The following is a 15,298-nucleotide window of genomic DNA, read 5'->3' as shown; positions in this document are numbered from 1 at the left end:
CATCAGCGAGATGTACCGTCCCTGCCCACAAGCAATTGTCCACGTGTCCGTGGGTAGGTGGACTTTACCGCTAACTGCGTTGTTGAGAGCACGGCTAATGTTTTGGGACACATACTTGTGTAATGTGGGGACGGCACACCAGGAGAAATAGTGGTGGCTGGGGACCGAGTACCGAGGGACTGCCGCCGCCATCAGGTTCCGTCAATGCTTCCGTCTCCACGAGCTTAAAAGGCAACATTTAAAGCGCAAGCAGTCGTGAAATGTGAGAATTTAGTAGTGTGGTCTGTGGGGCGTTGGCTGCATATTTGCGCTTGCGTTCCAAGGACTGGGGTATGGACAACTGAACGCTGCGCTGGGACAAGGACATGGACGTTCTTCCTGATACTGCTACTTGAGAGTGTGCAACGACAGGTGCAGGGCAGGAGGCGTCTTCGCATGCACCATGGACAGGGGATTGGCTTGCATGCACAACAGCGGAAGAAGCAATGGTGCCACCCGCAGACACTGTTCCTGGACCCTGGGGTTCGGCCCACAAAGTCGGGTGATTTGCTGCCATGTGCCTGATCATGCTGGTGGTGGTCAGGCTGGTCGTTTTGCCACCCCTGCTGATGCTGGCCTGGTAGGTGGTGCAAATGGCCTTTTTGGGGTTATCGGCAGAGTCTTTAAAAAACAACCAGACTCTGGAAGACCTAACAGTTGTACTGGCAACTTCCTTCGTGTTGGTGTTACGGGGAACGGTTGCCTGCCTTCTGTCTGCGGCCACCACACTGCTTCTTCCTGCCTGTTGGGGTGCTCTCCCTCCCCCTGTGTGCTGCTGTCCTCGCTCTGCATGTCCTCCTGCCAGGTTGGGTCAGTTACTATATCATCCACCACCTCATCTTCCACTTCCGCACCCTGGTCCTCCTCGTGACTTTCTGGCAATTGTGTCTCATCATCGTCCACCTCTTGTGACACCTTCCCACCGTCGCCTTCGTGTGACCGTGGCTGCTCAAATATTTGGACATCGCTACACGCGATCTCCTCTTGCCCCGCTTCAAGTGGACCGGGCGAGAGGCCCGAATCTATAAATGGAAAAGTGATCAGCTCTTCAGAGTGTACAAGTGTGGGATCAGTTGTCTCTGGGTACTCGGCATGGTGGGAGTGTGACGCCTCTTCTCGGAAGCCCCTTTTTACCCTGGGAGATGGGGGATTCGGAGTCGGGTCCTGTGATGGAGAGATGTGGTGCAGCCGTGGCCCGGACCCGCTCCGTGCCCAGGGCCATCACATTAAAAAGGATGGTACGGGCTTATCCGGGTTGAGTGGCTGGTTACGACTACGCCACCTGTGGTACCTGGTGAAGGGCTACCAGCGCTGCTGCAGTCCGCTGAGGCCTGGTGTTAGGGCAGCCGGCGTTGTTACTACTCCCCACAGGCGGAGCAGGGCGTCAGGGCAGAGAGGCAGGATGGAGAGGGTTGTAGTCTAGAAAGCCTGCGTAGTGCGGTGTAGCGCAGAATAAATAGTCCGGAGGCCATAGGGGTGAACTTCCAAGGCTTTACTCACTTGAGAGACGGCAGAAGGAAGGCGACTCCCTGCTCCTCGCGGAGTTCTGCGGTCACCAGAGACGGGGGTTCGACAACCTCCGAGTAAGTCCAGTATTTAATCAGAACCCCGCACCAGAGTGTTCCTAAACTACAGACCGAGTGCTTTCCTGTCTGTGTGTAGATAGGCCGGGTCTCCCTCTGAACTCCTCTCAGAAAAATGGCACGGGTGGCAGCTCGGCTCCTTCCGATACCCGGTGAGATCCTCAGGGCCTACCGGGCTTCCCCGACCAGGACATAGAGTAGCAAGGTCGGGTGTCGGGGGCCGGTACCCCTCTTGCAGCCGGACTCCCTCTGAGTATATCAGGTGGTGAGGACAGGTGGCGTATACCGCTCCGTCTGCATCCTCCCTGGGATCCATTTGCTGTGGAGCTACACTCCTAAGCTCCGGGCCTTCTTGGTCGTGGTCCTTGACCGGGTTGAGACAATCCTTGTCTACAACCTGCCCCTCGACCCAAGGCCAAGGTACGAGGGCTGTGTCTCCATCCGCTGCAGGTCCACACAGGATCCACGTTCAGGGTGGGAGATCACAGTAATTCACAGTTCAAAGACCCGCAACCAAAAATTGGCTCTTTATTAAATATGAAATTTAAAGTGTCACTAAAATGTGAGTCCTCCACCCTCGCCCACTAAATGGCTCCCCTAACTCTTGGTTCCCCAGTCTCCCTGTAACCAGGAGGGCAGCACATAGTGTATTCTAGCCCCCTCTGGTGGAGATAGTGTGGTGTTGGATGTGGAGGAACACTACACTCCATTAAAGAAGTGCAGCATCCCTGTGGCGGTCGAACCCTCAGGGGCGCCACAGGAGGAAGGAGGATCAGGGTGAGGAATATGCGGTCCAGGCTACTGAGACTTGACCGTGTGGAAGACAGGGTGGTGGTGGTGGCTAAGTGACTGGAAGCATTACCTACTATCCAACCAACAACCTATTGACACTGCTCTGGATTCAATAGTGGTGTGCTGCGGTCCCCTAGATATTGGGACAGGAAGGTCAGGCGAGAAGATGTGGGTGTTTGTTGTGGCACAATTTCAGCTTGCCCACGGCCTTGTCCTCGGCCTCTGCATGCACCATTACCATCACGACCAGTTCCCCTTCCCTTGCCACGTGCCTTGCCCATTTTAAATGGAGGACAGTATATTCCACGCTCACTACAAATGACTGAGTTTGGAGCGAACTTATATGTGATCCGTGTGATGGAGAAAACAGAGTTTTAAATACCTGGCCTGTAGGTAACTAGTTTGAACAGCAAACTGCTGTGAATTGCTTCACTGACACACTAAAGGAAATTTTTAATGGAGGCCAGAAATGGCAGTATTTTCTGACAACGTATATGTGATCCGTTTGACGGAGAAAACACAGTTTTAAATAGCTGGATTTCTAGCGCTGTAATATGGAAAGGACCTGGCTGTATTCTGCAGTGCCAACAAGCAAATGGCGCAGAAAAAAGGTGTTCTCTGGATTGCTTTTTAAGCAAATAACGAGGATTAAGATCCAAAGAAAAGTATTCCTGGCCCCTGAGACCTGGGCCTTTGTATAGAAATATCTCACAGCAGCAGAAGGCAGAATTGGAATGGAGCCTCTTGTGCTATATGCACTGCAGTCTGCTATATACCCTGCCTGCCTGCCTATATACACTGCCTGCCTGATATCTCTGCAGATGGATTAGTCCTCAGAAGGACTGTTTGTTGAGATGGATATGTGTAATGTACGGTTTTTCTCCCTACACTACCTAATACACAAGCAAATCTATCCCCAATGCAGCAGCAGCTCTCCCTACACTGTCTGATCCGGAGTGACTGTGACGAGCATGGCGGCGCCAGGTCTGATATAGACCTGATGACGCTGTGCGGCCAGCCAATCACTGTAATGCCCACAACCAACATGGCTACTGCATTACCGTGCATGGCAGGCAATCCCTGCATGTTCATTGGCTCTCTAAAGAGTGCCAAACATGCAGGGAGGGGACCCGAGTTCCCGACCGAACAACCCGGAAATACTCGGGCGAGCATCACTGATCATTAGGGGTAAAATTTGATAAATATGGAATAGTGGGGTTGAAGTGAGTACACAAGATTTGGCTCAAATTTCGCCATTTTTGATAAATGTGAGCCATTGTGTTTTATGTTACATCACAATATTAGCACATTTTATCTCACAATTGGTGGGCTGGTATTATTTCTATGTAGCTACATGGTGGGCCCCAGGAATGATTTTCTCTGGTGGGCCCAAGGCACACCAGTCCGACGCTGCCAGGGCTGTAGGGGATTGCACAGAATTCAGCCTGAGACACAACACAATGAATGCAAATGAGCTGTTAATCGGCTTTCACAATGTCGGATGGTTGGTGAATCATGTGATGTGCTTATAGCTTAAAAGCATTACAGGTAATTTGTGTAAAAAGCTATGGAGTGCGAGAGACACGGGATTAGCGGGCAGGACAGCTCGGCACAATAAGATGCGGTAGAAAATGAAATAGTTTTTGGGCCTAGTGTTAAAATGAATGAAACCAAGGCGGCCTGGAGGTGTTACCATAGCAACCAGCTTTAATTCTGCGCAAGTTACTGTACAAAAAAAAATTAAAGCTAACATCTAATCGGTTGCTATGGGTAACAGCGTTAGTCCTTTTTTGTAATAGTATCTATAGACAAGGCTCATAATATATGCTGTGTATTGTGTTCAGGAGTGTCTCAGAAACCAGACAACAAAATGTATAATGTTTACCCTTATTTGAATAAAAATGGGTATTTCTGACTAATTTGGCGAACGTTTTGAGGCAGGAGGGTGCGGAAGAATGTAATTGGCTTGCATTCTCATGGTTTTTACTGCTGATCTGCAAAATGTTTTAGATCCATTAATCTACATCAATAGTGAACACAGACATTAAGGCTATAGACACCTTTGACATGGAAAAAATGACTTTTACCTATGTTAGTGGTTACCTTTATGTAATAAGATTGCACTAAGTTTCATTCTGCAATCTTCATTCCTTTATTCATTTTCAGATCTCCCCCCTGATATGCCGTTAGCAGCCTGATACAAGCTTCTCTTCTGGGATTGTCTCTCCCAGCAATATAGGCTGTATCTGAGAAATGAGCGTCACTCCCAGTAATATAGGCTGGATGTGAGGTCTATGTGCATTCAGGGTGCTACTGTGGCTTTAATGTATAAGCACAGCTCTAATATTGCACTTATTTCCTCTCTATGTGTTTTCCTCCTTTTCTATAGCCTGTTTTCTCTGCCGTCCATGAGATTGTACATGCTTTCCCCTCTCTCCACATTTTGGAGATTTGTGAACAAGAAAAAGAGAAGAGGAAAGCAGAACATGAGCAGGAGCTATAATGAATTTGTAACATTTTGCAATGCACTCAGCTAGATAAAAGACTTTATATAGCAGAAGAATGGTGCAAACATTTTAATAAAGAGTATTTATAAAGATGCTTAACTTTACATTTAGGGTATCAATGAACAATACAATAACAAAATAAATTCTGTTCAAAATTTTACATAGCGTGTAGTTTTATTTCTACATGCACATATAAATAGTTTGGGGGGTGAAATTCTGCTTCAGATTCACTTTAATGGTTATACCAGATAACAAAAAATAGAAGGAATAAAGCAACAATGCTCTGTCCTAAAGAAACAAAACTCTATGGCTCGAAATATTGAGAAAATACAATGAATCAGTTAAGCTGCAGGTTTTTCGGGAAAACTTTGTAGTGATACTTACACTTTTAGCTTTTGTGAACACGTGTTTTAATGCTATAAATATATATTGCAGTTGAAGTTCATTCTGTAATATTTTTTTTCCATCTTTCAGGACAAGGACAATTCTGGTGCCACTATTCTGCACTTAGCCGCCAGGTTTGGCCACCATGAAATAATTGGTTGGTTGTTACGGTTTGGAACGAATGACGCGATGGTAGCTACAGACACTGGAGCACTTCCTGTACATTACGCAGCGGCCAAAGGAGATCTCCCCACATTGCAACATCTCATAGAGTACTGTCCAAAGTAAGATCCCCACGGCTTCTCTATGTCCTCCTTAATATTATCTATTTGTCCATCCGCTAAGAAGTTCTACTCCTGTTTTTTATATTGTATTCATCATTCTGTTTTCATGGATTGAAACACTCGTAAAAAAAAAACAACTATGTTATCTAAGGCTTGTTTACATGTTGCATTTTTTTCCGTGCATTTTTGCCGTGGAAAAATGTAACATTTCACAGTACTAACAAAGTGAATGGGATTTCTGCTGCTTAATTTTTCCTTGCAGTTTTGAACCATCAAAGCGATATTGTCAAATCTGCAGCAGGTCAACTCTTTAAGCATTCTTGAAGTGTTTTTCACCCATTCAAATGAATGGGAAAAAAAACTCATGTAAAAACGCACCAAAAGCGAGTGTATTTTATGTAGCATTTTTCCTGCCAACACTATGGCCAAAAAAATCTGCTGCAAATACTAAATATGTGAACATACCCTAAGAGTAAATCCCTAATAACACCCCATCACAGTCACAAAGGCCCCCGGAAACTGAGATATAAGGAGTTGTTACGTGCGTTCTCCTTATGGCAGAGCTACTTAAGGGTTTGTTCTCATTTATTTATTTTTTTTATTTTGTCAAAGCTATATGTTTGGGGCATTCCCTTATGTAGACCCCTGACAGAAGTCTCTAAAATAACCATTCCATACATAGACTATTGTCTCCAAATAGTATACAAATGGGTATATGCCTTTCACCATGTCTCTCTTTAGAGAACAGTACAGCTGGCCTAGGGGTAAGTCTGGAGGGTTTTAGGAGCATTCCTGGTGCATATACCAAGTGTAGACTACAAATTATATGGATGGGACTAGACCCATGAAGAGATCGGCTTATATATTACAGTCATATATGTTTTACTCTGAAGCCCTTCAATGTTTCAGAGAAGACCATATTTGAGGTGTGTCCCGCAGGCTTCTCCTCACTTTCTTAGCTTGATTGACAGGTCTTTCCCTGTGTGTGTTTATAGGAAGAGACCGGGCTGAGCGAGCAGGGAGAAGCCTGCGGGAACCCACCCCTGATTAGTTATCTTGCAGCGTTTCAGAGAAAAACGTATTTTATTGTAATGCAGGTCCAGTATGTTGACCAGCGACCACAAGTATTTTTTTCCTATTGTGAACAAACTAGTGTCTCTTTAAGGTTAGCAGAAAAGCAATAGATTATTTGGGGTCCTACAGAACCATCATGTGTTGGTGAAAGAAAGAAAAACCCCAGGTCTCCATGTTTTATGTAACACGGACTGTGCTCGGATCGTAATACCTGGTTAGACCTGAGCTAAATGTCTCATCGGCTGAGGGATGGCTGGAGGAACACTACAGTAGAATCCCATAAATCAGCTTCTCATATCTCAGCTTCCTGCAACCCTAGGAGTGAAAGGAAGGAATTAGGGATAATGATGTTCATTGCAGTCATATCTACATTTTTATTTTTTTTTGAGCCAACTTTATATACAAATTAATTTATCTTTTGATGCCCGAGGAAGAAGGTTAGAGATAGGTTGTGGGTAAGAATAACTGTTGTGGATTTGAGTAACCCACTTACATTCTGACATGGAAGCTAATGTATTATGGATATATTCATATGTATACAGATATCTTCATCATCATTATATCTCTGTATGTGCAGAGTCCATTGTAGCATGCCACTATTTATTTTTTTTGTGTTGGCCTTGTAAAAGGTCCTCACTTTTACACCCCTTTTAAGAATAAATCATTGGAGAAAAAGCCCAAAAAATGATAAAACTTCTCCACCAACAACTTTTTTGGGCTATTTCACCAATAATCTATTATTTCTAAAAGAACTTTTCACGTCATGTACAGTCATGGCGGAATGTGCCATATTGCTAGGATATGACATTACTTTTCCATTAGTCGGGGGTCTGACTGTTTGGGCACCGGCCGATCCTGTGTATAGTTAATTTCACAGTCTAAGTATGCATGGGGCTGCCACCGGTCGCTCTCCCCCAACCCGATAGTCTTGGGGTCACACGACTCTTTTCTCCACATCTGAGAAAAATGGTCAGATTATTCTGATCGGAGTTTGATCAGAGTGACATCAGTTTTTCTTGGAGGTGGACAGAAAAAAAAAGTATCTCCACCTTCTCCTTTCTGTCAGTCCGTGAAAATTGGGCAGCACTCCGATGTCATCCAATTTTTCTTCATGGACTTTCAATAGACTTCCATTGCCGACTTTGATCCGACACTCAGATCAAAATCGGACATATTTTGGATTTTCTCTGTAGACCACTCGGTCCAAGGAAAAAAATCGTACATGCACATAGAAACTGTGAAAGGGAACCAGCGTAGCCCTGCGGACCCTTCATTCTCTTGGATCAGTGGAGTCCCAATGGTTGCACTTTTGCCAGTCATAAAGTGATGCCATACCCTAGCTATATGCCATCATCACCGTATGAAATAAGAATGCCCCTTTAACATGGACAAAAACAGTGTACCCTCCTAGAACTTAGGTTTTTGTAGGGGTTTGATGTTAAAGACTAAGGAAAGTGATAACCATCTAACACTTGGAAAGGGATACATAGGACATTGCTGGTACAGTGCTGTGTGACGAGTGATGGATTTCTGTATTTGCTCCTTGATACATGTATTTATGTTACCTCTTTGCATTCACGTGCTGTATTTTATGTTTCTCACCTGCTTTTGCACTAGTCACCTGGCGTTGTAGTATAGAACCCACATGAATTATTTATCCTGGGTAGGAGCTTTCTCTGCACAATGCTTCCTGTGGATGATGATAGTTTCTTTTACAAACCTTGAAATTCCATCTTCATCACAATTAAGGGCTCAATAGACCGATGGATCATTTGATTTTATGTGGATGCACGCATAAGGAGGATTGTGTGATCAGGGCACAAATTAACACTAATTATATCTGCAGATTTTTCCATGGCTTTGTTTTCCAGCGTCTCGGCAGCTGATGTTAATGCAATTAAGTACATAGTAATAAATTGGTTACTTAAAGAAAACCTGTCAATTCTCATGACCTGTCTCTTTAAAAAAAATACTTGTATTCCCCATTAAATTACAATTCTGGAGAATTACTCCTCCTGGAAATGTATGAATAAGTTCATAAATGAACCGTAACATTTTTGTTCGGGGCCGTAATGGCAGCATTGAATGGACAGTGTCAGAATGTATAGGGAAGCGGCTCATGTTATTGGTAATATCTGGCTACATTTACAGGAGGAGTAATAGGGGCACAGCATAGAATAAATACATGTTTAATATGAATTCCTACAGTTGAGTGTTTATATGGCACTACAGCAAATTATGTGATGTGTAAGCAGGTTACTTAGATGCAACAACGCAAACAATGAGGAGACAGTGGTACTTAACTAACACGATTTACACATTGTTCTCGTCGCACTGACTGTCTCCGTTCCCTGAAGCACGACCCCAGCCCACACCCTGTTCCATATGTCTGCGTTGGAAGTAACGGCCTACAGCCGGATCTGGTTCAGATCTGGTCACGGTCTTCTACTGGCGCTGCTTACGGTCTTTTTACTGGCACAGGGAACAAATCTTCCTCACGGCTCTTCCACATCTGATCACTGTCGGACCTTTCTGTGTTTGAAAGCCCACCTACCAGCACATGACCTTGTCCTGGTACAGGTTCTGGTGCCAGCTGCCCCTTCTTGGCCAGGCCTCTTATAATTAGTAACTGTGACACAGGTGTCCCCTGACCTGGTGCCATCTCTAATCTCTTCCTATGGGAACATAGGTTCCCACTATTTGGTTCCTACTTCTATAATTCCTTCTTTACTTTCACCTTTGACCAGCGGTGTTCCCTTGCAGTTACTCAGTTAGGCATCAACTCTACTCATCTTCTCTCTTGTTCACTTCCTTATAGATACACCCTACTTCAACCATCAGGACAGGGAGCATTTATATACATGCATTAGATCCAGCACATGTATGAGAAAACATAGACAAAGGGGCTAGAACCAGGGTTGCCAACAGTCCAGAAATTCCTGAACCATCTGTATAAATAGGGCACATTTTTTTCCCTGTCCGTAAAAAGATTAGTCGCGCTCGTGATTTTTTTTTTAAACTGAGAAAACTCATACAAATTATTATGACTGTAATTATCAGCATTTTACAGTTTACAGTGACTGCAACTGATGTCTACATATAAGAATTATGGGCTGTAGATATGGATCACTTAAAATCTTAATGGTTTATTATGGTTTTCTAATGCATCCATAAAAATATTGTTTGTCTGTGATTTTTTGAGAAGCTATCCAGAAAAAAATAAAAAATAAAGTTGCCAACCCTGGTTAGAACACCGTTGATTTCAAGACAACCAGTGACTGACAAGACATCCCCCAACAGTACTGGGGTTTATTATAATCTTTATTATACTGCATTATGGGGGCACTGTGGCTCTCTTTATTATGGGAGCACTGTGTCCATTTTTGGGTGTACTGTGGCTGTCTTTATTATGGGGACATAGTGGCTCTCTATTATGGGGGCATTGTGGCTATCTTTGGGGGTACTGTGGCTGTCTTTATTTTGGGGACTTGATGGCTGTCTATTATGGGGGCACTGCGACTATTATTGAAGCTCTGTGACTATTATGGGAGCACTGTGGCTATCTTTGTATGGGGGTACTCTGGCTGTCTTTATTATGGGGACATGGTGGCTGTTATTGAAGCACTATGGCTGTCTTTGTTGGTTTTCCATTGACTAATGGGTACGGGAAGTTTGGAAACCTTTATGAATTTTTGTTGGGTTTTGCATACGAGAGAAAAAGATTCCAAACCGATGGTAAAGCTGGATGGACAATCAATCTGTTTTTTCGTACGCAGAAAAAGCTGACGTGATTGAGGATTTACTAACACACTGGAAGCCAGGCCGGGGGAACCAGGCAAGGTGCTCACAAGGTACTCAGCATATCTATAAGAGTATATAATATTTACTTCGTTTATAAGTCCGCGCTGTGTAGGTGCAATGACTGGACCCATCTCAGTGCTGTTTTACCATGATGGTATCAGTGATGCCAGCTGAGTATGTGGGGGTGTCTTTAATAGGGGAGCGCTGTTGCCATCATTATTGGAGCTCTTGCGGCACTGTGACTTTCTTTTTATCGGGGCAGTGTGGTTAGCTTTATTATGGGGGTAAGTTTGGCTCTCTTTATATTGACTCACTGTGACTGTCTATTACGGGGACACTGTGATTGCTGTTATTATGGGATTAAGAATGACTTCATTATTAGGGCATTGTGGCTCTCTGCATTATGGTGACTATGCGACTTTATTATGGGAATGCTGTTGATTTATTATGGATGTACTGTTTTGTGCTTCCCCTGAGGGTTCAGTCGCCACAGAGGTACTGCACCTCACCCAGAGGTGTGGTGTCTCCTGCTCTCAGGTAAGGAGGGAGTGCTGCACGGAACCCCAACACCTGCATCCAACACTACACTGCTCCAGGCCGGCTGGAAGTGCTAGACGCAATGTATGTTTCTGCTGAGCCCTGACCCTGGCTGGAGTGGGGGGAACCCAGAGGTAGGGGGGAACCAGTAGTGGGTGTAGATGGAGGAAGTAGTTTAGGGGAGCACCATAGTAGTAGGTATATAAAGGGAAGACATCTTAGGGTGGCAGATAAGATGAGTTGAGTTCGGTAGGACAGTTCAGAAGAACAGTCCGGGAGCAGAGTCTCAGTAGGAGCTCTGCTCCGCAAGTCAGGGCCTAGTGATAGAGGCCCAGGTGGGGAGCAGAGGAGTAGGCTCCGTTTAAGAAGGGATCCTATTGGGTACGGCGAGTGCAGGAAGGCACCTGTACGCCCCGAATCTGTCAGAAGACAGAGGGATCGTAGGCCGCAAGAAGGGGACCGGCCCCTGGCCCAGTCGTGTACTTCAAGTCCCGGCTGGAAAAATCAGAGGCTTCTGGCTTATATAGTCAGTTGCCGAAGCCTCATTCTAATCCCCAGGAGGGTCAAGCAGGTCCGGGAACTCCGACGCACAGGAGGGACTTCAGAGCACCCGAGCGGGATTGAGAGTGGGCAGCGCAGGGCAGGAGGGAGAAAGACCCAGCGTGAAGTCGGTCTAGCTAGGAACACAAGAAAGTGGGGTTCTGTCCGGTACTCCTAATCTGCCTGAGGAAGTGCTGAACCCTGCCTGGAGAACGCAGCGCGACGTGGGAGGCCGACAACTGTACAGTGCACCAGTGGAACTGTCATAAGAACTGTGAGTAAAGACTCAGATGACTGCACCACACTGCCTCCGTCCATTCTTTATCTGCGCCACCCTTCCCTCACCGCACTACAACGCAACACTACCTACACTGCCCTGGAGCAAGCTCTTCCTGTGGAGAGCCACACCATCCCTGCTGCCGTAACACCAGCTCCAGAGGACTGCTCCGCAGTGGCGGCTCCCTTTAGCCGCGATCCACAGGTGGCGTCAGGAACACTTTCCCAAATCCCCTATAAAGCTTCCCCTTTTTACTGACTGCCCTGGGTCACGGACTGGGCCAGCCACCGTGATATCCCCCGGCAACCAGAGGCCCGGCTGCCGAGTACCCCACAGCCCAGGGGGCGCGTCACTTTCTTTATTAACGGGGCACTGTAGCTCTCTTTACTATAGGGCACTGTAGTCATCTTTATTATGGGGATATAATTGCTCTCTTGATCATGGGGGCTCTGTGGCTCTCTATTATGGGAATGCTATTGCTCTATTATGGAGGTACTATTTCTCTATTTATTATGGCTGCATTGTGCTGTGGCTGTCTTCATTATGGGCGACACTGTAGGCATCTTTATTATTTGATCATTGTTGCACTTTTGATTATGAGAGCACCGTATCTCTCTCCTTATTGGTGACTCTCTCTATTATGGCAGCACTGTTGCTCCATTGTGGAGGTACTGTTCCTTTCTTTATTATGGAGGAACTGTGTCAGTCTTTATTATGGTGTCATGATGGCTTTATTATGGGGGCACTGTGGCTCTCTTTACGGGGGCACTGTTCCTCGTCATTATGATGGCAATGTGCCTGTCTTTATTATGGCGGCAAAGTGAAATTATTATAGGGGCACTGTGGCTCTTTTTATGGGGGCACTGTTTCTTTATTATGGAGGTACTGTTCCTCTCTTCATTATAGGGTCAGTGTGACTATTATGGGGGCACTGTTGTTCTACTGTGGAGGTACGTTTCCTCTCTTCATTATAGGATCAGTGTGACTCTATTATGGGGGCATTGTTGTTCTATTATGGAGGTACTTTTCCTCTCCATTATAGGATCAGTGTGACTCTATTATGGGGACACTGTTCTATTATGGAGGTACTTTTCCACTCTTCATTATGGGTTCAATGTGACTCTCTATCATGGGGGCACGGTTGTTCTATTATAGAGGTACTTTTCCTCTCTTCATTATGGGGTCAGTCTAACTCTTATGGAGGTACTGTTTCTCTGTTATGGAGGTACTGTTCCTCTCTTCATTATGGGGTTAGTGTGACTCTCTATTATGGGGGCACTGTTGTTCAATTATGGAGGTACTTTTCCTGCCTTTGATATGGAGGCACTATTGTTCTCTGTACTTTGGGAGTATGTTTGACTTAAACAACGACGATGATATTACAATGTGGCAGATCAGCTTTTCGACCCATATTTGCTCTTTCTTCTTCTGTCACACTTCTCGTTTCACAAAAATGTGCAGATCGTCAGCAGAAAATGGTCTGAATTGCCCTTTTTGGCCGTTCACAAATGTCTCGTGTACAGTATGGCCGGATTCAGTACAGTCTGTCCCTTCCCTGTGACGTTCCCAGAGCTCGGGGTCCTTTAATTGTCTGTGAAGCCTCTGCCATGTTATTACCTCTGATGATCTGCGTCCCAGAGGCCGGTTATCTCCGGCGAGTCTTTGTGTCGTGCCACCATATGGCTGCAGGCACACTCTAAACCTGATGCTGCGAGTTCGGTGCGTGGTCTGCAGCGCTTTCTTGTTAATTCTTAATCAGCTTAGGTAGTGACAGTCAACGATAACGAGCGCCGTCTTTCCAGACTGTATTGTTTGTAACCGTCATGGCAACGCCGAGGCTGACCTGTAGTAAATTAATAAGATGTAACCAATACACAGACATCCCAGCTTCCATCATGTGTAGATATCGGTGACCCCCGGCAAAACAATTCAGGGAGCTTCTCCGCTGAAGTCTCATTTTCCAAGCCGGTCAACAACAATAATAACAATGCAAAAAATGTAAAGGGGTATTCCCATCTCCAAGATCCTACCCCAATATGTAGTAGGTGTAATAATAATATCAGCAAATATCTCCAATTACAAATGTAGTATAGTTTTTCTGATTCGCTATGTCTCCTTCCTCATGTGCAGGAACTGCAGGACCTTAGGTATCCATGGTTACGACCTCCAGCAACTAGCTAACTGTCACAATGAGTGGTCGTAGCCATAGATACCTAAGGTCATGCAATGCCTGCACATGAGGAAAAACACATAGCGAATCAGAAAAACTATACTACATTTCTAATTGGAGGTATTGTTAATATTATTATTATTATTACACCTATAAATACAGTATTGGGATAGGATCTTGGAGATGAGACTACCCCTTCAAGTGTGCCGTCCTTTAAATAGTGAATTGCTTAGATGGCAACCACCTAAGAGTAGAGACCCATGAAGAGACTTTCCTGGGAGTCACACTTACTTTTCCTCCCCATACAAAGCAATAAAAATTCCAAAAAGTATAAATTTCCATTAATGTCTAGTAGGTGCAAAGATGAGTGACCTGGTGGTGGGAGGGGGAGGGGGTTGAGGGATCGCCTTCATATGGGGTTGTCATTTGCTGGGCCATTGAGGACAATGATTTTGTAAGAGCCTGGGTTCAGCGATGGATCCTCTGTACTTTAATACGTCAGTCTGACCCTGTAATCAAGCACTGTGTAACGGGTCTGGGAGGCGGAACCTCTGAGCTACTATACAAGGGGGCGGTCCTTGTAAGGGAGCGGGTGGCGACCAGGCAGGCAGTCACAGCAGGTGACCGGGACAGTCTCTGGGTGTACGGGCAGGAGGTCACGGCAAGTGACCGGGACAGTCTCTGGGTGAACGGGCTGGAGGTCACGGCAAGTGACCGGGGCAGTCTCTGGGTGAACGGGCTGGAGGTCACGGCAAGTGACCGGGGCAGTCTCTGGGTGAACGGGCTGGAGGTCACGGCAAGTGACCGGGGCAGTCTCTAGGTAAAGGGTAGGTACGACCTGTGATGGCTGAACCTCCAGGTAGGCTAGCAAGGCAGATGGAGGATGTGTGCTCCCAGGTGAGCAAGCGAGAGTCTCTGGAATAGCAGGTGGTCACAGCACGTGACGGCGAAGCCTCCAGGTAGGCAAGCAGGCAGGTAGCGGAGAAGCGCTCCCAGGTGAGCGGGCAAGAGTCTCTGGAATAGCTGGTGGTCACAGCACGTGACGGCGGAGCCTCCGGGCAGGCAAGCAGGCAGGTAGCGGAGAAGCGCTCCCAGGTGAGCGGGCAAGAGTCTCTGGAATAGCTGGTGGTCACAGCACGTGACGGCGGAGCCTCCGGGCAGGCAAGCAGGCAGGTAGCGGAGGAGCGCTCCCAGGTGAGCGGGCAAGCTGGTCCATAGACAGACTGACAGGAGTAGAAAGGCAGACCGTCGGACCTCAGGCTAGCAAGCAGGCAGGTAGCTGATGTGCGCTCCCAGGTGAGCGGGCAAGC

At 46.2% G+C, this 15,298-nt stretch overlaps 1 protein-coding gene across 2 annotated transcripts in view; it reads left to right on the top strand.

Annotated features, from left to right (window-relative positions):
- LOC141172452 (espin-like) overlaps nucleotides 1-15,298 on the top strand; it is a 343,391-nt gene that overhangs the window by 47,376 nt on the left and 280,717 nt on the right. For both annotated transcript variants that reach the window (XM_073656689.1, XM_073656688.1), the window contains exon 2: nucleotides 5,396-5,589. In XM_073656689.1, the coding sequence (XP_073512790.1) occupies nucleotides 5,396-5,589 (194 nt within the window). The remainder of the gene's footprint in view (nucleotides 1-5,395; nucleotides 5,590-15,298) is intronic.

The sequence above is a fragment of the Phyllobates terribilis genome, unplaced genomic scaffold (assembly GCF_046119375.1).
Source record: "Phyllobates terribilis strain yellow unplaced genomic scaffold, ASM4611937v1 Scaffold_12__6_contigs__length_324123572, whole genome shotgun sequence".
In the NCBI taxonomy this organism is placed as follows: Eukaryota; Metazoa; Chordata; class Amphibia; order Anura; family Dendrobatidae; genus Phyllobates; species Phyllobates terribilis.
This window is presented reverse-complemented; position numbering and strand designations above follow the sequence as displayed.